This window comes from Zalophus californianus, chromosome 1 (assembly GCF_009762305.2).
Source record: "Zalophus californianus isolate mZalCal1 chromosome 1, mZalCal1.pri.v2, whole genome shotgun sequence".
Taxonomy (NCBI): Eukaryota; Metazoa; Chordata; class Mammalia; order Carnivora; family Otariidae; genus Zalophus; species Zalophus californianus.
Window position 1 is genome coordinate 124531873 of NC_045595.1, and position 22354 is coordinate 124554226.

At 41.8% G+C, this 22354-nt stretch overlaps 1 protein-coding gene across 1 annotated transcript; it reads right to left on the bottom strand.

Annotated features, from left to right (window-relative positions):
• Nucleotides 1-2952: 2952 nt before the first annotated feature.
• Nucleotides 2953-20495, bottom strand: TNFSF10 (TNF superfamily member 10). The gene is made up of 5 exons (XM_027584267.2): nucleotides 20144-20495; nucleotides 13879-14016; nucleotides 11041-11083; nucleotides 5713-5817; nucleotides 2953-4080 (listed from the first exon to the last, which is right to left on the bottom strand). Exons 1-5 carry the CDS (start codon nucleotides 20264-20266, stop codon nucleotides 3629-3631), a joined length of 861 nt encoding a protein of 286 aa, XP_027440068.1. The 5' UTR covers nucleotides 20267-20495; the 3' UTR covers nucleotides 2953-3628.
• Nucleotides 20496-22354: the final 1859 nt, after the last annotated feature.

Genomic DNA, 22354 nt, shown 5'->3' on the forward strand with positions numbered 1-22354 from the left:
TAAAAGATTGTGTGTCTGTGTGCATGTATGTGTGTGTCTACACATACAACTTCCAAGCAGTTTCTAAATTCACAGGGAAAAGTAAGGACTAAGACTAGACTATGTTATTTTGAAATAGAGGGCTAAAGAAGATGAATATACATACTGGATATCTAGATTTGCAGTAAAGCACATTTGTAGTAAAGCAAAGTAACCATTAAAGTCAGATGATATGATTGACAGGTGAATGAATAAATATATACAATGGAATATTATTCAGCTTTAAAAAGGAATAAAATTCTGACACATACTTCAACATGGATGAATCTTGAAGACATTATGCTGAGTGAAATAGGCCAGACACAAAGGACAAGTATTGTATAATTCTATTCACATGAGGTACCTAAAATAGTCAAAGTCATAGAGAAAGAAAGCCATATGGTGGTCACTAGGGGCTGAGGGGAGGGAGAATGTTTAATGGGTACAAAGTTTTAGTTTGGGATGATGAAAATATTCTGGAGATGTGTTGATGGTTGTGCAACAATGTGAATGTACTTAATATCACTGAATTGTACAGTCAAAAATGGTTAAAATGATCAATTTTATGTATATTTTACCACAATTTAAAAAACCCAAATGCCATAAAGATGGACAACTAGAACGATAGGGGGAAAAAAGTGAGCACAGAAAGAGACCCATCAGAGCTTGGTATATGATAGAAGAAACATTAAAATCCGTAGGGAAGAAAATGGAATCTCCAATGAACAGTGTTGGACAACTGGCTACTACTGTAGTAAAAGACAAAATTACATCCCTATCTCACATCACACATAAGTTAGAGTTGAGTGTTGCTATCAAACTATGAAAAGGCCAAACTTTAAAGCTTTTAGAAAAAAAAATATGGCAATGTCTGCCTAGTATCAGCAGAAAAGATTTCTTGGACATAGTATGAAAATCTGTATTAGTTTTCTAGGGCTGTTGGACCAAGGTGCTGCAAACTGAGTGGCTTTCAACAATAGAAATTTATTCTCTCACAGCTCTGGGGGCCAGGAGTTCAAAATTAAGGTGTCCACAGAGTTCTGAGACTCTGGGTCTCAGATCCTTCCTCTGAGACTCGGTAGAATCTTTCTTTGTCTCTCCCTAGCTTCTGGTGACAGCCATCATTCTAATCTCTGCCTCTGTTGTAACATGGAGTTCTCTCTGTGTGCCTGTTTCTAAATAATTTCCTTCTTTTAATAAGAATACCAGTCTTGGGGTACATGGGTGGCTCAGTTAGTTGAACGTCCACTCTTGATTTCGGCTCAGGTCACGATCTCAGGGTGATGAGATGGAGCCCTGCATCAGGCTCTGCGTGCTCAGCACAGAGTCTGCTTTTCTCTCTCCCTCTGCTCTTCCTCCCACTCTATCTCTAAAATAAATAAATAAAGTCTTAAAAAAAAAAAAGAATACCAGGCTTATTGTTATAAAAACCCACACTATTCCACTATGACCTCATCTTAACTAATTATTTCTGCAACAACCCTATTTCCAAATAAGGTCACATTCTGAGGTAGTGGGGAGTGGGACTTCAACATACCCTTTTTGGGGGACACAATCCAACCCATAACAAAAGCGTTAACTATAAAGGAAAAGACTGATATATTTTAATGCATTAAGTAAAAAGTGAGCAATTATTTCCTTTCTTCTGTAAGATATGTCAGATAAAAGATATCATGAAAAAGAGATTAGAAGAGATTAGAAGAAGACTTTAATAATCTTGGTACTATAAAACAAATGCAAGTATTAAACAAAAACTACACATTTTAACATGTCATTTTTATTGAAAAAGTAACATATCTTACATATTTAGTATAAAAATATAAAGTAAAAATTAATTTTCTCTTTCATTTCAAAGTTTTATTTAACACACATTGTAGTCTTTTTCTTTGAGTTTTAAATCCTTGTTTAAAAGGTCTTCGGAGCTCCTGGCTGACTCAGTTGGTAGGGTGCACAGCTCTTGATCTTGGGGTTGTAAGTTAGCGCCCCACGTTGGGTGTAGAGATTATTTAAAATTAAATCTTTAAAAAAATAAGAAAATAAAAGGTTTTCTTCACTTTGAGATTACTTTTGAAATTCCTCAACATTTTTTTCAGTATAAGGGATAAGGCAGTGGCTGGTTTTAAATTTTTTTTCCCATAGGACTAGGTATTCATTCACTCCATCATTCATTTATTCACAAATATATTTTGTGTGGGTATATGTTAAAGTACTGTCCCAGGTCCTGAGGTTACAGATCTGAACAGGACTACATGTTCCCTGCCATCACAGTGCTTACATTCTGGTGAGAGGAGGCAGGCTTTAAAAAACAGAGTAACAAATGAAGTCAATTTGTCAGTATGTAAAAACTGAAGTAGTGTTATAGAAAATAGAGTAAGAAGCGCCAGAAGTGCCAGGTATCTGGAGCATGTTGTAAATTTAAATTTAAATGAGCCTCTTTTGAAAAAACTTATTTGATCAGATACGTTTAAATGAACATTTGAGCATACAAGCAAGCCCAAAGTATGAATTATGCTGTGTTTAGGACAACGGTTAGAAGAGATTGGACAAATACTCCAACTAATTTTTTTTCTCCAACTGGTTAGATTAAATGGTGAAATAAAATGTTTTGTGTCACAATTTTGGCAGATAAAAGCAATTGCTCTTCTGGCAGAGGCAAGTAACTGAAACAATTGTATACTAGACAATGACATTTGGCAGTGGAGGATGGGGTAAGAGGGTAGGGGGTGGGGATCAGATCTTTCCTAGGTTCTTTTCTGCTAATTTACCTGTGTTTGGCATTTCCAGTTTCCTATTTCTCCTCCTGCTCCCATGAGACCAAATTCCCTTGTTCTGATTAGCTGTTCACTCATTATGGAGTCCTTTATCAAAAATATTATCAGTGCTTTTGACCGGCCTGAATTTTGGTAGTGAAAATCACAAGTCATTCAGAAATAATTCCTTGTTCATTGAGCATAAATTTAATTTTTTTTAACAAAATGGTATTATTTTGAGTAGAATGTTCTTATTTCCATCAAATCTAGGTGTATGAGATAACTCCTGTGAGGTCATGCACAACACAAACACCCTTTGCACATCGCATATATTGACAGAGGCTACCTCCCAAGATCATGACATTTAGTGGTTCCCCTTTCTTTCAGCTTTGGCAATGTTGTCTCTTATGGTAACCTGGAAGCGACCAAGGTGATATAATACTTATGCGATGGATCATTGGATGCCTGGGTGGTTCAGTCAGTTAAGTGTCTGACTAGATCTCAGCTCAGGTCTTGATCTCAGGGTTGTGAGTTCAAGCCCGGTGTTGGGCTCCATGTGGAGCCTACATAAAAAATAGATGGATCATTAATCTTTCTTCTGGAATCTTCACAAGAGTAGATAATAAAGACAGCTGTTTATTGCTACACAAGTGTTTGGAAAGAGAATCCTCTAGATTTCTGCTAGAGCCCTGAAAGTTCTTTCGGCAATTTCACTTTCTTAGAATGACTTGGTCATATTCAGAGATATTAGAGGAGCGTGTGTTGCCTTTTTGGTCTTTTGGATGAAGTGGCTTTGCTCAGACTTCCTTGCTTTGCTGTGAATGGTCACTTTGAGAATAATGTTTTTCTTTGCAAATTATTTAGCCAATTAAAAAGGCTCCAAAAAAACTGGCTTCTTGGTCCATGTCAATCAATTGCTCATTATTTACAGAGACAAAAATTCTATCATTTTCCTTAAGTTCAAATATCCCACCTTGATAGATGGAATAGAGTCCGTATTCAGAATCTTTAGACCAACAACTATTTCTAGCACTTTTCATCAGTAGTATAGGGTCAGGATAACTTGTGTATTTGTAAATATATTGTACCATTTGTTTGTTTCTCTTTCTGTTCTGTTCTGTTGAAATTGTTCCCGAAGTTTCCTCAGGTTCCTGAAATCGAAAGTATGTTTGGGAATAGATGTAATAAAACCCCCTTTGATGGATAATAAGCTCTCCATTCCTCAAGTGCAAATTATTCAAGAAGGAATGTCCTTTTCTTGATGACTCCCAGGAGTTTATTTTCTGGCCCAAAGCTTTTTCATTCTTGGAACCTGGATGAAGTTTAGGGAGAAAGAAAATTAAAAGAAAGAAGTTTGTAGCAAAGGTAAGAATTATCTCGGTAGCTGTGGCTAGCCAATTTTCTGTTGGGGATTTTAAAGAATTTCAATCTAGTATAAAACTTCTTGCTCCTTCAATCTTACAAGGATTCTAAATTTCAGTCTTACGGGAATCTGGAGGCTACTGTATCATTGCGATCTGCTGGAAGTCCCTTACTTTTCTGTACCTCATCCACCACTTAGGCCATGCCTGTGACACTCAGGTCTAAACTGTAGCATGGGAGATGATTAACTCAGATGGCAATCTTTACTCCTGGACAGAACTTCTGTCCCAAACCCCTGCCTCCCTTCCTATGCTGGTGAGTGCAAATGAGCAACAGATAAGGATACTAAAAGAAACATTATCTATTTCTTCAAGCCTGGAGCTCAGAACTTATTGCTATTTCTTTGGGTCTCTTTGGGTTCCTTCTTGGTCCTTCTCAGCAATCGAGAGTCAAAGGCAACATTCTAGCAGAAAGCATCTCTAGTCCACAATAAGACAGGGCACATGGTTTGGCAAAGAAAGCTCAGATTTAAAGATCTTCAGACCCCTGGATCTTTAGCTCCCAAAGACTTTGAGTGAAAAAGGGCCCTACCAAAACATGATATTCCTTTAACTTTGGGCTCATCTCCAGAACTGATGCAAAATTTAGTTTTTCAACAGTATAAAACAACTATCGTGTTTCTTAATGAATAGTAAACAGTAACATTATAATAATGATCTCACTCATAGGCAGAACATGTCAATCATTGATAAAGCATGAGTTGAGGAATACCAGGAAGGCAACTGCCCCGAAAAAAAAAATCCCACAATCTTTTCATATTTTAACTGATACCTGAAATTTCTTTAACTTGGGATAAAACCTCTCATCATAATAAAAGCAACTATTTATTGAGTACTTACAATACACAGGAATTTTGCCTGTGCTAATCTTCAGTATTTTATGACTTAAATATTATCTTTACTTTGTATCTGAAGAAACTGAAGCTTGATTTGATTAGGTAATTTGCTCAAAACATATATCTAGGTAAAGAGGAGCTGGTATTCCAACATAGATATTTAGACCGTAAGACTCTTGCACTGTTACAACACTGTGTGGACACCGGTTCTTTAGGTAAGAAATAGGCTTACCTTAATTGGTTAAACTATATGAAACTGACATATCTGTGAGTGAAAAATGGTCAAATATTGGCAACTTCCCATAATTCAACCAAATATAAATGCCACAAGGAATACCTAGTGACTCATGGTGAAAGTAAATAACTGATTTAGAACCTTTAAAGAGGAGGAAGATTTGATGGGAGTGAGAAAGAGAAATTACTTTGAAGAAGAGGAAGAAAAGCACAAATAGGGGCATGGGAAACTCAAAGACAAAGTTCTCCCACCACATAATTTTCCCGGGAGCAGTTATTGAACTATTTGTCTTGTAATCTTGCTTCTGAAAAGAGTCAATCTGAGCCCAGATTCCTACGAACATTTTGTAGACAACCATATCAACATTTCATGTACAAGTTAAAAGAATAAATTATTTGGGACAAAGTTTTCCATTGCCTTCCTTTAAGCCATTTATTTGTTGTTTCTCTTACTTGGAACTGGAAACATGCTTCTTCTCCGACTGCTTCCAGTTATGTGAGCTGCTACTCTTTGAAGACCTCTTTCACTTACTACGTAAGGAATATTTAGCTGCTTTTCTAAAAGAAAAATGACAAAAAATCTTCAGCACTTGTCAAATCACTTTTCAAATACATTCAGAGCTGCTATCGGTCAGACATTGTAAGTACACTGGGCTTCCAAAGTTGATTGTATGGGCTTTCATAAAAACAGCCTACATTTTAATATGATGATCCATCTATTTCAGCTTATGGTTAATTTTGAAAGTATTTTAGATGAGAAGAATAAGCAGTAACTTGGGTCAGAATTTATCGGCATTTCAAAGGTAAGGTCCAACCAGAATATAACAAAACGAAGATTCTGGTCCTTTTCCAAAACAAACAAACAAATAAGTAAATAACTGTGGACATGTAATAATTCTGCTGAGTCATTTAAAGTGCACAAATAACCAAGCACTGGTGAATTTCAACGAGTTATATATAGAAACAATCAAAGGGATCCTAATTCTAAAGGAGTAGCAGTGCTAACGAGGGTCTATAGATGCTACAAACTGGTACCCGATAGTTCATCCCCCGCCCCCCTAAAGGAAATATGAATTGGCATACTGGTCATGACAGTTAGTATATAAACATAAAAATCACGAATTCATAGATCATAATAAACAAATAACACTTATTGATCACATTCTGAAGTACTCTGGAGCAGCCTTTTAATATACAAATTCAACAAACTACCCTTTAAAAAAAATCAGCTCAAACTTCCCCAGTGTGCTTACATTGGTTGTTAAGATAAATGATATTCTTGCATCAAGCAAATATTGCCAGGAATGAGGCATGGCACTATGCCGGACAGGGGTTGCAAAGATTAATCACTGATTACACTGACTGCGCCTTCAAAGGACTTACAGTCTTTTAGGAAAGATATGAACTAGACAGTGAAAATTTATCTGTGAGAAATATAAATAAAGGGGAATGGGTCTTCAGAAGAGGGAAAGATTCCTGTTTATTGGAGGACTTAGGTCAGGGGAGGGTTTCTGCTAAGGCTTTACGGCAACACACCAAAGTGCCCATCACATCTACGCCAGGCGCTCTTTTAGGAGCAAGGAGAAAGAATTAGAGACAGATGAATGCAAGCAAATATTTGAGGTGCAAGGATAATGATCTGAACAGGATGGGGGGGCAGACTTGGGAAGGAAGGAATGGAAGAAGGGCATTCTAGGAGATCCAGGACAGAGGCCGGAGGCAGGATGCACAAAGCGTTCCTGGGCCACAGCACGGGAGGAGTTCAGTCTCAGGCTTGAATGAGGAGCCAAATGATAGGGGATTTGAATGTGAAGCTAAGAGATGTGGATTGTACAGGACACGGAAAGACTCTGAAAGATTTTGGTAGGAGAAGTGAAGAGATAATGTGTTGTGCTTTAGGCTATCCTATCTCAAAGTAAGTTTTGATGGGTAGAAGGTGGGAGGGCTGGAGACTGGCAAGTTACCAGACTATAACTGATCAGGACTGAGAACAGGAGGCCTTCATCGAGGCTAGGAGGAGGTGGAAATGAAAGGAAGTGGTACAATTTTATAGGACAGGAATCAATAGGAAATGAGAATCTCTTTCATCTATCTGGTACAAGTTGTTACACATTCAGGATGGGTGGGCATCTGTACAGTCCTGAAGACCAAACATATCATGGGGATGCATGATCAATTACACAATACTCTCAGAATGCTCAGCTTTCAAGGCTGATGTGTCCTTTCACCTTTAACTTTCGCTGTTAAATAATTCATAATGCCTTGCCTGCCCTTAGACCTTAACACTTTGTTTTAAAATATTCAATAACCGAATTCGATGATAAATATCTTACACTTGAGATCATTGCAATTTAGGAAAGCCTAAATATAAAAGCAAATTCTAAAGAGGAGATTTCAATAAATAAGTAAACAAACAAAGAGGAGATTTCCTACTGGCTACAGCAAACACTTAGTGGAAAAGGAACCCGTGAATATGTCTATTTGGGTGTCATGAATAAATCTTGGTATACTGATTAGCACATGATTTCTACATCTTACTGTGATGAAGAGAAAAGAGTAGGCTTCTTACAACACTGAAAATAGTACATGCATCTCCTGTAGACCATGGACCTGTTGCGCCTCATCAGAGGAGGAGGAGTGTGCACCGTTCTGACTACCACTTTCACTTTGGGGAAAATAATCAGAAAGAATGTTTAGACCTTGAGAACAGGTCTTATCCTTCATGTTTAATAAAGCCTATTTAATAAAGAAAAATGGGAGTTGTTAAGCAATGAGGAAGCTTGTTGTTTTGAAAAAGGAGAGTTGGAAAAGTAAAAAGACATCATTACAACACTTACATTAAAGAACTGTTTCTTCTCTGCCAGGCTGGTGTGCCCTAGGTTGGCAGTCTCTGGTATATGTATTCAGGCCTCTGTGGCCATTAATACGGGAAAACGGGGCTATGGTGAGCCAAATGTGAAAAAGTAGCAAATTTTAGTCAACAGTTTTATTGACTTATGTATTCATTAAAAATATGAATTAAGAACCTTCTATGTGGAGAGAGATGGTGGTGGCACAATATTATGAATGCACGATCTGCCACTAAGTTGGGCACCTCAAAATGGTTAATCGTAACATTTTCGAAGGTGGCAGAGTAGGAGGATCCTGAGCTCATATCCTCCCATGGACACACCAAGGCTACAACTGCGTATAGAACAATTCTCTCTGAGAAGGACCTGAAGACTAGCAGAACAGATCTTCCACAGCTAAAGTTATAAAGAAAAACCACAAGGAGAAGAGTTGAAAGGGAGCAGAGACAAGGTCTGGTCAGGACCCACCCGCAAGGTGATGTGATCTACAAGAGGACGGGGAATACATAGGTGCGGAGCTCCCCCTGGGGGACAAGGGAGTCAAGACCCACGTGGGGCACAGCCCCCCCTGCCTGGGGACCTGCACTGGCATGACAAGCTCTCACAATGTCCGGCTTTGAAAATCAGTGTGGCTCACTCCAGGAAAGCCAGAGGGCCATAGGAAACTGAGACTCTGCTTTTAAATGGCTTGCACACAAACTCACTCACTCCAAGACCCAGCACAGAGGCAGTGGGTTCAAAAGTGCTTGGGCCATATGTGAAGGAGATTTATTGACTAATTTCAGGGCATGTGATAGAAAGGCAGGGATCTGTAGGCACTTGCTTTGGGAACAGAAGAGCTGGAGGCCTTTCCTCTTACCCTCCCCTTCTGTCTAGCTGGCCTGATGCACTGGTGCCAGTTCTCACTCTCTCTGTCTACCTTGCTAGCACCACTCGCCTCGCCCTGGAATTGCCCTGTGGACCTGCCCCACCCAATCTGCCCATCCTGGTAGAAGCTCCTCTACAGCAGCTCGGCTGAGATCAGTGTCCCCTCAAAGCTGCTCCTGCCCTGCCATGGAAAGATGCTCAGCATCCCTGATCATCAGGGAAATGCAAACCACAACCATGGTGAGACATCACCTCACACCTGTCAGAATGGCTAATAACAAAAAGACAAGCAACAACAAGTGTTGGCAAGGATGTGGAGAAAAGGGAACCCTACTGCACTGCTGGTAAGAATATAAATTGGCGCACCCGCTCTGGAAAATAGCATGGAAATTCCTCAAAAAATTAAAAATAGGAAAACCACACAATCCAGCAATTCCACTTCTGGATATTTATCCCATGAAAATGCAAATGAAATCACTATCTTGAAAAGATGTGTGCACCCTTATGTTCATTGCAGCATTATTTACAATAGCCAAGATATGGAAGCAACCCAAGCGTCCATCAATAGGTGAACAGATAAAGAAGCTGTGGTATATATACACAATGGAATATTACTCAGCTATAAAAGACAATGAAATCTAGCCATTTGAGACACCATGGATGGATCTGGAGGGTATTATGCTAAGTGAAATAAGTCAGACAGATAAAGACAAATAATGTAAGATTTCACTTATATGTGGAACCTAAAAACAAACAAAACAAGACAGACACATAAAAACAAAGAACAAACTGATGGTTGCCTGAAAGGGAGTGGGTTGGGGAGATGGGTGAAATAGGTATAGGGGATTAAGAGGTACAAACTTCCAATTAAAAACAAATAAGTCACGGTGATATAAAAAACAGTACAAGGAAGATAGTCAATAATATTGTAATAACTCTGTATGGTGACAGATAGTAACTATACTTATTGTAGTGAGCATTTTGTAATGTATGTAAATGTCAAATCACTATGGTGTACCCCTAAAACTAATATACTATTGTATGTCAACTCTACTTCAATGAAAAAATAAAATGAGAATGATACCTCAAAAAAAGTTACTTGTATGTTATGTGAATTTCATCTCAATTAAAACACACACACACACACGCACACGCACACGCACACGCACACGAAAGGTGTTACACCTCAGGGCCAGGGAGATAAAAGAATCTACTAGGTTTGGAGCATCAGGTCAGGGGCTAGGTATAGAAAGATGAGAGAAACAGACATGTGTTCTATCTTTGTGGATCTTTAATCTAGTAGGGAATCAGATAGCACACAAATAAAAAATATATATACACATAAAAGGAAATGCACAAGATAAGTGCTATAGAAATAGCAGGGGTGGGAGGAACTTACTTAGAAAGGTAGGCAGGGAATTTTTCTCTGAAGAGGTAACAATGAGGTGATAGGATGAGGATGAGAAGGAGTCAGTTATATGAGAAGCCAGGAACGGAAGAAGCCAGCCTGGGCAACAGCCCTCAAAGGGAATGTGGGTTGAAATAGGCTGCTGACCTTGAACAGGAAGGTGGTCATGGCTGAGGGACCACAAGATGAGCAGTGTGGTGGGTAAAGGATTGCTGGGAAAGATGACAAAGTGAAGGGCTCTTGCGTAAAGAAAGGCATAGAGCCTCGTGGTGGTCAGAAGCAGAGAAGATGGGTTTCGTTGGAGCCTTCATTTATCTTACCTCCAGCCATGTTCCAGAAAGGATTCAGATGACTTATGTACAACACATTTTGAAAGTAAAAAGTAAATAACCGAAGAAATCAAGGTGAAAGGGAAATCCATGGTGGAAAAACAAGATTCAGATGCAATAAAGTTTTGACCAGAGGCGGGGCCCCAGAATTGGCTCTAAGCTTCCTAACTGCCAACGCAAATAGGAAAATAGAATCAAGTGGCTTGAGAAACTGACTCGCAGTCTGAGGGGGGATGGATGGATGGGAGCAGAGAAAAAGGGCTGGAGAGCTATTCACCCTGTCATGAAGTCGACAGTAGAAAATTAAAATAACAAACAAAAATACTACCTGGAACTGTAGGAATGGTTTCCTCATAGGTTTTCAAAATCATCTGCAAACAGTATTGAATAAAGCTTGTTAATTTCCCTAAAAATTTCAACTGACTACAGAATGTCTACGACCCTTCTTGCTAATGTCTAAATGTCTAAAATGTCATTTCTAAGTCAGATAGGAACCTCTGAAGCTTTAGCTGTTCAAGCACAGGGTTTGCGTGGGGTTGGGTGGGAGCTGGGGTGAATACTGAGGCAGAGGCAGCTGTGGAAAGTTCTGTTTCTGTGGAAAGTTCTGTTTCAAAGGCCACACCTGGAGCAGCCCAGGAGGAAGCTGCCATCTGGCAAGTTAGATGAAGCTAATGTTCCCCAAACCTCCTTGTGGCTACTGGATGTGGTGCCCAGACCTCCTCAGTTTCTCCGTGTGGGGTGTGGGTCTGCAGGCAAGTGTGTGTGTAAATGCACTGTGTAATAGTGTTTCCAGGGGCTTTGAATGGCTGGGCAGACCCACGCCTCAAAGGATAAGGCATGCTTTGCTCTCTCTCATGAGACCCACAGACATACAGAGCCCATGAAGGCAGGACCTGGCAACAGTGTCATTCTCTCATTTCTGACATGTGGCCAGGGCATCCTTCACATAAACATGTTTTACCAAGTGCCAATACCTTTACTAAACAACTAGTATCACCTTCTTTGTACTAACCCGTGGGGAAAACTGGTAAGAAAGAAGGAATCCCTAGTCTTTCTATTAGATTAGCCAATAGTGCTGAGCGCATCCGTGGCTTCTAAAGTCCCCTCCACTTAGTTCTGTCACCAGGGCTTTTGTCCATCACTGCCCTCCTTTTCCACCACTGTTGTTTCTTTTGAAACTGCCAGAAACTCCCCTCCTCTGTACTCCCACCCCAAACCAGAAGCTCTCGGCTTTCCCCTTGGTCTCAAACGCTGATCCGATAAGGGCAGGTCAGACCTTAGCCCAGTGGGCATGGGGTGGTGGCCTCAGCATAGTCTCTCTGTCTCTCTCATTCTGGGATAGAAGGAAGGAAGGAAGGAGGAGCAGGAAAGAGAGAGGGGTAATTCCTATAGTGTGGGAGGCAGAATAAAAGAATGACGACAGTCTGGTCAGATGGACCAGATTCAAATGTGTCAATCACTAGCTCTTGGAAACTTCGCTCAAGTTACTTAACTGATGTGAACTTTAATTTCTTCATCTATTTAAAAAAAAAAAAAGAGGAAGAAGGGGCCCAGTTGGTTGAGCATCTAACTCTTGATTTCAGGGTCAGGGTCATGGGATCCAGCCCCAAGTGGGGCTCCACACTCAGTGGGGAGTCTGCTGGAGATTCTACCCTCGTCCCCCTTAGGTTCTCTCTAAAATAAATAAATAAATCTTAAAAAAAAAAGAGAGAGGAAGATAATAATTTTATTATCTTAAATAACACCTCACAGAGCTGTTCTGAGGATTAAATGAGATACCATATGGAATGGGGATAGGATGTTTACTGGAAAATAATCTGTTCCATTAATAGTGCCTAAAAAAAATGGGAAATCCTTCCCCGCTACCCTGCCACCACCTGTCTGTGTCCTCTCCCAACCTCTCCCTATTCTAGTGAGTGGCAACGCGTGCGAATGGGAGGAAGTGAGAGAACAGCAGGAAAGATTACTTCTCTAATCCCCCACTCCCAGCCCCAGCATCCAGCCCCCTTCTCAGGCTCCAGATTTCTGCCCTAGTTCTGAGTTTCTCTCCCCTGCCACCTGTGGGTTTGCCCCCACCAACCCAGGGACTGCCGAATCCCATTTCTCAGTCTCCTCAGGAGGTCCCCCCTCCCCCCCGCCCCAGGCTTCCTGGTCCTCACCACCTGGGGCAATGGAGTCATAGCTGCTTTGGTATAGTTTGTGTGCAGTGGGCACCCTGCCCTGGCCTCCAGGCGAGGTCAGATTTCATTTCTCGTAGAAATGGCTTCCTAGGGGACATCTGGACTCTATTGTGAAGACTGCTTGGGTTATCAATTGGAGCCCTAACCACAAGCATAACATTGTTTCTATGCAAAGACAGACTGAGAATTCAAACAATGGACTTGCAATCACATCTTTAAAACACACCTCCTTCCTGCCCTGGGAATGTCCCCAGTATTTTTTTTTTTGAAAAATAATGATGTTCTTTGACGGTTTACAGAATACTTTCATACCCATGTTCTCATCTGACCTTTCCGGACAGGCAGAAGGCAAAACTATGAAAGTAAAATTATGTGATTTAGTGAAACAGTTTGCTGACATAGTGTTTCTGCTAGAAATCCTGTTTAAGCAACTTCCTTAAACAGATATTTTGTAATTGGTTATTTTTTAACTATAAATTGAGACGTCATCACCTTCAATTTCTCAAGGTATCTCTTTCTTCCTTTTCTTTTCCTCTTTCTTCATCTCTACATGCATACAAAAATAAATATATGTTTAATTCCAGAGATCAACAAGGCTGGAAGAGTATAAAACACCAGTATTTGGCTTCTTTTGTCTTCTGAGCAACAACACCAAAATCACACACATCTTTTATTGTCGTGTGACCTGGAACACATTGCCCTGTCTGTGCCTCAATTTCCACAATGGGAGACAAAAAAGGTTAGACTCGATGGAGAGGCTCTCTGGAGTAGAGGAGTGAACTCTAGGCCAGGAGTAAGCCAGGACCCGCTGTTTGGTGCTGTTCCACTTTCTCCTAGTTCTACGAATTCAGGGAAAAAACACTTAAACATTCTGGGCCTCAGTTTCCTCCTTTGCAAAATGAGGCATCTCCACTTGATGATCTTAAGTGTTCCCTCTCCTTCGACTTTCCACACCTGCTGGTGGCGTGACCCAGTGGTCCACCTACCTTTCTAACAACCTGACGGAGTTGCCACTTCACTTGCCAGCAAGGGTTGTTCATACTCTCCTCATCATCAGGGTCCCAAGGGATATCATCTTCCTTTAAGAAACAAGCGATGCCACTTTGGGAGTACTTGTCCTGCATCTGGGTTAAGATGGAATAGAACACAGTATTATGCACAAGAGCTTTTTATTTTTGTTCATTTACGAGTTAAAGCAAGAGGAACTGATGGATGACAGAATCAGAGACATCTTGGCACCTTAGATAAGCTCATGGCTTGAAATAAAAGCAAGCATGCTGTCCCTTGTCTGGTGAATACAAGGAAGCAGCTGGATATTGTGGAAAAGTTACAGGTGTGGGCCAGACATCTTGGGTCACAATGCCCTTCACTGCCCCGGTGTGTCCCTCAACAAATTGCTTCTTCTCTTCTGTGTCTATTTTTTATTTGATTTTTGAGCTGGTTCAATGTGGTGATCTTTGAGGTCCTTTCCAGGTCTGGGATGGTGAGGATCCCATTCTAAAGATGGGAAACCGCCTAGGTACAAAGGAGGCAAAAGAAGGGCGCCTGGGTGGCTCAGTCTGTTAAGTGTCTGACTTTTGATTTCAGCTCAGCTCATGATCTCAGCATCGTGAGATCAAGTCCTGAATTGGGCTCTGGGCTCAGAGTGGAGCCTGCTTAAGATTCTCTCTCCCTCTCCCTCTGCCCCTCCCTACTCAAGCATTCTCTCTCAAAAAAATAAATAAATAAATAAAAAGGTAGGCAATAGAGACCATTTAAATTCCAGAATCCTAAATAAAAATTAAACAAGTCCTTTGTGGCCTTTGGGGTGCAGGTAATGTTCTGTTTCTTGATCTGAGCTTTTGGTGTTGAGTAAATTCTAGTTACTGTTGTGATTTCTACTCCTCTGGATGGCAGAATCTAGAATACATTGCCACTGGAAATTTTAACGTTGTTTTATTAAATGTCCACACTAGCCAGGGACTTACCTGCAGACACTTGAAACACGATTTGAAGATTTGCCCCCTCCTTCTGATTGAGAGCAAGCATTTACAATGACCAGGTAATTGTCAACAAAGTCCTAGCTTCATATTAAACACACACACACACACACACACACACACATATACACACACACACACGTGCACTCACAAACACAAATGCACGCACGCATACATCCCAAACCATCCAGCACATTCCAGGCTGATAACTGGTTAATTTTACAAAGAAAAACGGGAAGTCCATTCAAGGTCGGACATTAGTTTGTTTTTTTTTTCCCTGTTTTTGTTTTTAACAACTGGGATTGAGGAGACATTATTTCCCTGTACAAATCTGAATCACCTTTCTCTGGAGAAATAAATGGGGAAATGGCCATTTTTATCTGTCGTTTGAACTTAGGGGACTCCAAAGCTTGAAGGAAAGATCAAACTTAATGATGGCTCCTTCCTATAAAAAGACAACCTCATTCCAAATCAAAATAACTTGTTTATGAGAGGTCTCAGCCAGAGTCACATTGTTCTGTGCCCAGCCATGTACCCCTCGGACATTTGATCAACGTCCCTCAAGGGCAAAAGTACAAACCTGAGTTGATGAATTCCTTCCACGTACTCTGGCATAGAACATTCATTTACTTTTAAATAAATGTTTATTTTCCTTCTTCCTGTTTTTAATTACAAGACCCAAACATTCAACTTAGTAGATGTACTAGGGGTGACAGCTGGGGCCACCTGAGTGGAGATATGACCAGAGGTGGAGTTAGACAACATTGCTTTGCCCCTTCACTCCCCATGCTCTTCTCCTGTAGACATCTATTTGCATCTCCAATATCTGTGGGAGCTAAAAAGCATTTCCCAGGAAGGAACTCAATTGGGTATGCTTTAGAAATACAAGAACATATCCAGGAACTGGGGGTGGGGAGGCTCAGAGAGCAGGAGCTGGATTCAGTACAAGGCCAGAGGGTGTTTCCAGGAAGAGCAAGTTAGCTACATTGGACACCGTCCCGGCGCAACCAGTATGGGTGTTCTCTGGCCAGACATTGGTTTGATGAAACTGAATAAACAGGCTCACAGACTTCTCTAACTTGTTGAGATGAAAAGATGTGCATGACACAGAGAGGAGGGCAATTTATTTTCTTACTTCACAGCAGTTGGAAAGTCTCTCAGCCTGAGAGGATGAAGAACAGGAGAAGCTAGGGCCAGGGGCAGGAGAAGGCGGAGCTGAGAGTTGCCTGGGGACCATGAAGTAATGGGAGCTGGCAGCTTCCTGGGAACTGAAGAGAAGTGTGAGAGGGTGGGAATGCAGCAGGGCCCAGCCAAGGCCAGAACCAGCTGTGGCCTAGTGGTTCTGAATACTTGTTGGGGATTTTCCGGAAACACCTCTAGGAGGTGGGAGGGAGAACCCTGAAAATTGAGTAAGATCCTAGACCTACATGGGAGGTTGACAGGCTAATGTGACTCCATTGTTACCCCAAATTTAATGAAGCCTAGAAACATTGATGGTATACAGGCAACCTGCAAAATATAGAAAAGTAAAGAATGCTTTTCTTTTTTTTTTTTTTAAGATTTTATTTATTTATTCGAGAGAGAGAGAATGAGAGATAGAGAGCATGAGAGGGGGGAGGGTCAGAGGGAGAAGCAGACTCCCTGCTGAGCAGGGAGCCCGATGTGGGACTCGATCCTGGGACTCCAGGATCATGACCCGAGGCGAAGGCAGCCGCTTAACCAACTGAGCCACCCAGGCGCCCCGTAAAGAATGCTTTTCTAAACGAAAAATAAACGAACAAAAAAACCCACTAAAATCACCCTAATCCTACTTCTTATTTTACCTCTAGATGATCTCTCTTGTTTGCCAGGTTGTATGTGGGCAATTGTGTGTATGGTTGTTTTCTCTTAAGACTATATAAAAATGTCATGTTCTTTAAGCCTACATAAAAATCATATATAGATAGCATAGATATTTTTTATAGCATTCTCTGTAGAAAATTTATAAAATATAGAAAAATAAAGTGGAAAAAAGACATTCATAATCATACCATCCAGAGATCACAATGATCAACATAGTGGTATTTCACCTTCTAGACATTCTATGCATAAATACTGATTTCCGAACAATCGAAACCCAAAGGGAAAGCCCAAACCCTCCTCCCCATCCCCACGTTTCTTGCATGTTTGGTGGTTTCTCCTACAGACTTTGGCCAGTGCTGGTGACTAGCTGCCTAAACGAGGGGGTGCCCTGGTTGTTTCAAGAATGATTCATGATGATTAATATGATGAATCCCTCTCTGTCCTTTTTTTTCCCACATCCTTACCACTTCAAAGCATGAATTTCTTAAAGCATATTTCAGACTAGAGCTATTCTCTCTTAAACCACATCTGGGTGTTGGGGGCCGGGGGACGTGTGTGCTATTTTCCTTTGCACGCCACTCAGACAGCTTTTGCACCAAGTGCCTGTTCTTCTGCTCCAGAAGCCCCAACAGGTGGATTTCCACCGTGGCTGCTGTGGGTGCCATCACAAACATGGTGGTTGTCTAGGCCAAGGCCAACCAGTCCTTGGCAGGGCTTGTGGTCTCCAGGGTGGACTCCTTTGCCAGCTGGCTCAGAGGCTTCGAGGCGGCGGCACTGACTTTCTCTGCTGCCCTGACATGAGTTTCTGAGAATCATTTTCTGCAAACCACAAGTAGCATAAAGAACCATTTATGGAGATTGGTGGCTAAGGGTCCCCTTCTCCTTAGTCCTTCCCATCTATGATGCCACAGTGATAGGCAGTCCCCTTGTCATAAAATGTTCCTAGAGAGACATAAACTTTAGAGGCTAAGCCCATATTTAGTGTTCGGGCTTGCTAGTTTCTACAGGCTTCTTTGTGCTTATTTGTGAGGGTCCGATCAGATGTTACGCAGCTCTCCTTAGGCCACACTCCCTATAATCCTTGCTCAGTCTATCTTCTGGAAATTTTCATCAGCCAAAGTGGAATCTGTGATCTGTTTTAGGAAATTAATTTTCTTAAACTTTATTTTAAAGATTTTATTTATTGATTTATTTGAGAGAACGAGAGTGCATGAGCTGAGAGAGAGGCAGAAGCAGATTCCCCACTGAGCAGGGATCCTGAAGTGGGGCTCAATCCCGGGACCCTGGGATCATGACCTGAGCCAGAGGCAGACGCTTAAGCGACTGAGCCACCCAGGTGCCCCTAGGAAATTAATTCTTATGTTAAATATGCTTTTCCAAGTTCTACACAGGCAACCAAAGAGACTCAGATTCATTTTTCCTTGCAAGCATTCCTGATGAAGTGGGTGATGACTTCAAGAGACTTCTCAATACTAATTACAATGGCTACAGTTTACTGAGCACCCATCTAATGCCAGGGCTCCTCGGGCTTTCTTTAACCTGTTTTATAATTTTGGGCAAATCACCTAATATCCTGAGCCTTATTTATCTGTAAAATGGGGTAATTCTATTTACAAGATTGTGATGAGGATCAAATAGAGCAATATTTTACCAAGTTTCTGGAACACAGTATTTGCTCAAGATCAGTTAATTTTCCTCCCTTTTAGGCACTCTCAATGAAGTCTTCCGTATGTCTAAGTCTTCCGTATGTCTATACATATATGTATCCATATGTAACTATGCAGTCAAGAAAAAATGTATGCATGTGCAGAGATGTTAAGCTTTATTCGAGATTTCCATTTTTATAGTCGAATTTAAAAAAACACTTGATCATATACACAGAGAAGTGCATGAGTCTGCTCGGTCAAGAACTAGTTAATTCAGTCTTAAAATTAGGCCAACTTGTAATGTCAGCAAACTGAGGGAATAACTTGTGTAATAAAGAGACAAACTCATTCTGTGTACCCTGCAAAGTTAACAAAGGTTAGGACAGGCTAGCTCCAATTTCACAAACACAGCAGTATTCCAGCTTCTAAGGTAGACTTAGAACTAGAGGCATGTTTATAGTTACACTGATGTTTTAGTTACAAATATCCAGGCTCTTCTGAATGTGCCCTAGAGCAAAGCTGACCTTACGGGTCATCTAAGGGTAGCCCCTCATTTTCATAATTACTTGCAAATCAAACAAGAGTCTACGACATCCAAATCCAAAGGAAAAATTTGCAACCATTTGAGATAACCAAATGTATACTCCACAGGGTATACAAACTGCATTTCCTTAACAGATACTCACTCTATGGCATTTGGATAATTTATATTTTTCTGAGACCCTTCTACTTGCATTTCCTAGCCAGCTGGTAGATGCAATGTTGCTTTTCGTAATGTAGCAGGATGCAGTGTGCATCCGAGGGTGCAAATATGTCAACCCTGTGGACACCCTGTTGGGGAGGAAGGAGTGTTATTTAGGTGCCTAAAGACCTGAGCTCAGCTCTGCTTCCAAAGCCCTGTCCGAGCTGAGATATGTCATTTTGTCTGGGGGTCTCTAGGCTCCTCATCTATAAAATGGAGGGGGAGTGGTATCCAAAGTTCCTTCCAGTTCACAGTTCTCTACTATATAATACACAATTAGTCAAAACATACATTAGAAGCCCAAAGCTAACTGGGTTTATTTTCAGCCATTTTGCATTCATAGTTCCAAAAGTTTTATATAGTTGAGAAATGCAGGAACTAAAATAGCACAAAGTTTTTTTCCCCCCTCTGTCAAATGTACCTGCATTCATACTTGGACCACCCACAGATATAGAACCATCGTTTTATTTTCCATTATTTTATCATGAACATAAAATGCGGAGTCCATCTGGTAACAGACTTTATTACAGACTTTATGCATGACACGTCCGCGGCTAGGGAATAGATGAATGCCAGTCCTTCCTATCCTCCCTATTGTCAACACAGAAATGCCACAGATCTCAAACCAAAACATGTTTCAAAGATCGGGCTTACCCCCCACCCCTTATCCTGGAGGAAAAAGATAAACCTGATGACATTCTAAGACTTGGTGCCTGCTTTAATTCAATTGCTAGTATTACAAAATGCTCATACTGTTGAAGAGAAAAAACAAACCAACCACGTTAGGGGAGTTTTGTTCCTGCGTCTGCTGGTAGCTGGTCGAGCCAGCTCTGTAACTGCACGCTGTTCACACAAGCCTTTCAACTCACACTTTTGCCAGGTCCTCAGTATTCATACGCGTTAGCAGTTAGGGTTCACAGGCAGAGAGGGGTAACTTTTTTTTTTTTTTCCTACTGTAAATTCTTCACAGAAGAGGACACAGAGGCAGTTAACCCCACGGTGGCTGAGAGCCTCTGTCAGGGACCGTGTGCATGGTACTGACCTGCTTCAGCTCCCTGGTGAAGTACATGTAAGTTACGGCCACGCAGAGGGACTGCAGGAGCACTGTGAAGATCAGGATCAACACGCACGTCTGCCCGGGACTGGGGCCCCCCAGGGCCTGCATCTCGCCACGGTCCTGTCCAAGTCTCAGTGCTGCAAAGGCAGCCGGGCAGCAGGTGGTTGTCAAACCAACGACGAGGGGTGGAGCTCTTCTTAGGTTTCGCTTATTTAAAAATAGAATCAAAACAAAACTGAAAACAACAGGCTAGGAAGAGGAGAATTCCCGGAAGCTCTCTCCATTTTATAGGAATGTCAGGGACCAAGAAGAGAAACAGACATTAAAAATTTTTTAAACTGGGGGCGCCTGGGTGGCTCAGTTGGTTAAGCGGCTGCCTTCGGCTCAGGTCATGATCCCAGGATCCCGGGATCTAGCCCCGCGTCGTCGGGCTCCCCACTCAGCGGGGAGCCTGCTTCTCCCTCTCCCTCTGCCTGCCTCTCTGCCTACTTGTGCTCTCTCTCTCTCTCCCCGTCAAATAAATAAATAAAATCTTTAAAAAAAATTTTTTTTAACTAGATAGGGCTGTGTATTGGGGCAAACAGCTGCTTCCCCAGTGCTGGGGGCCTTTTGGGTCCCGTGGCTGTGCCTTTGCCCAGCGACTGTGCTAATTCCTAGGCTCCCATGCTGCATCTCATGCCAGCAACCTATCCCTGGGAGCAAGACCGCAGATCTGACCATCAGCTGGGGCCACTCTAGTCTGGAGATGCAGGCTGCATCCGGAGAAGTTTCCTTTGTCATCTCTCCAACGTCACTCCGTGGCCCCCCATGCAGCAGTTCAGCGATCTGGCTGGTGTCCTTGGCTGGGAGGCTGTGTGGTGTGGGGGTTAGCAAACAACCTCGGGCTCAGACTGCCTGAGGCAGATGGTGGCCCTGCTGCTTCCTGATGTGAAACCTTACCTGGGTTTTTAAGGGCTTTGTCCTTAAGCTTCAGCATCCTTGAAGTGGGGATAGTAGCACCTACCCCAAAGTGCAGTTGGTGGATGAAGTGAATTACTCATGCCTGGCTTCCTGGGGGTGCTTGGCAGATACAGCCTCTAACCTTTCTAGCTACAGACATGGAGACTGGAGTGGACAAGAGGATGGAGCAGGGCCTGCTGGCCAACGTAAAAATTAAGTGCCTATTTAGTCCTAAGTGAGATTTTATTGACAGTGCGATATGGAATTCCAGAAAATGTCAGAAAGACCAAGGAAATGTACCTGAGTGGTTTAGACAAGCTATATTCATGCCCAAAGATTAATGAGGTAAGAAATGTAGAGCATTCATCATGGTCCCTGGCACCCCAACCCCAACTGAGTACATACATTTGCTTTTCCATCTTTATCTAGGTTATTGTTTACATATGTTAAAATTCATCAATTTCAAAGGTATGGTATACCTTGATAATTGTATACAAGGTGTAACCACCACCACGATCAAGTTATACAATGCTTACTTTGCTTTAAAAACTTTCTTCAGGGGCACCTGGGTGGCTCAGTTGGTTAAGCGTCTGCTTTTAGATCAAGTCATGATCCCAGGAGTCTGGGATCAAGCCCCGCGTCAGGCTCCCTGCTCAGCCGGGAGTCTGCTTCTCCCTCTCCCTCTGCCACTCCCCCTGCTTATGTGCTCTCTCTCTCAAATAAATAAATAAATAAATAAATAAATAAAAACTGTTTTCATCCCCCTTTGCCTGAATTCAGTTTTGAGACACTTCATTGAGTCCTGTGGCTATCTCTAATATTGACTTTCTAGGTCATTTTAAGAAGGTAGGTTACCTCTCTGGTTGTGCTTCTGCTCTTATAAAATGAAGGATGTTGAAACAGACTTGTTCCTAGGGGCTCTCCCAGTACATTCAGAAAACAAGGAGGTGGGGAGCATACAGGCAGGATCTCAACTTTGCCTCTCAGTTCTTGAGAGCCCACGGACGTGGCAGATACTAGTGGGTAGAATCCTGTGGTCCCTTGAGACAGACTAGGTTTCCATTCCCTCTCTTGGTACTGTGTAACCTTTTCTAAGCCCACCTGTTTCTTCATCTACCATATCAGACTCTTTTTTTTTAAGATTTTATTTATTTATTTCAGAGAGAGAGAGACAGCACGAGAGGGGGGAGGATCAGAGGGAGAAGCAGACTCCCTGCTGAACAGGGAGCTGGATGTGGGGCTCGATCCCAGGACCTT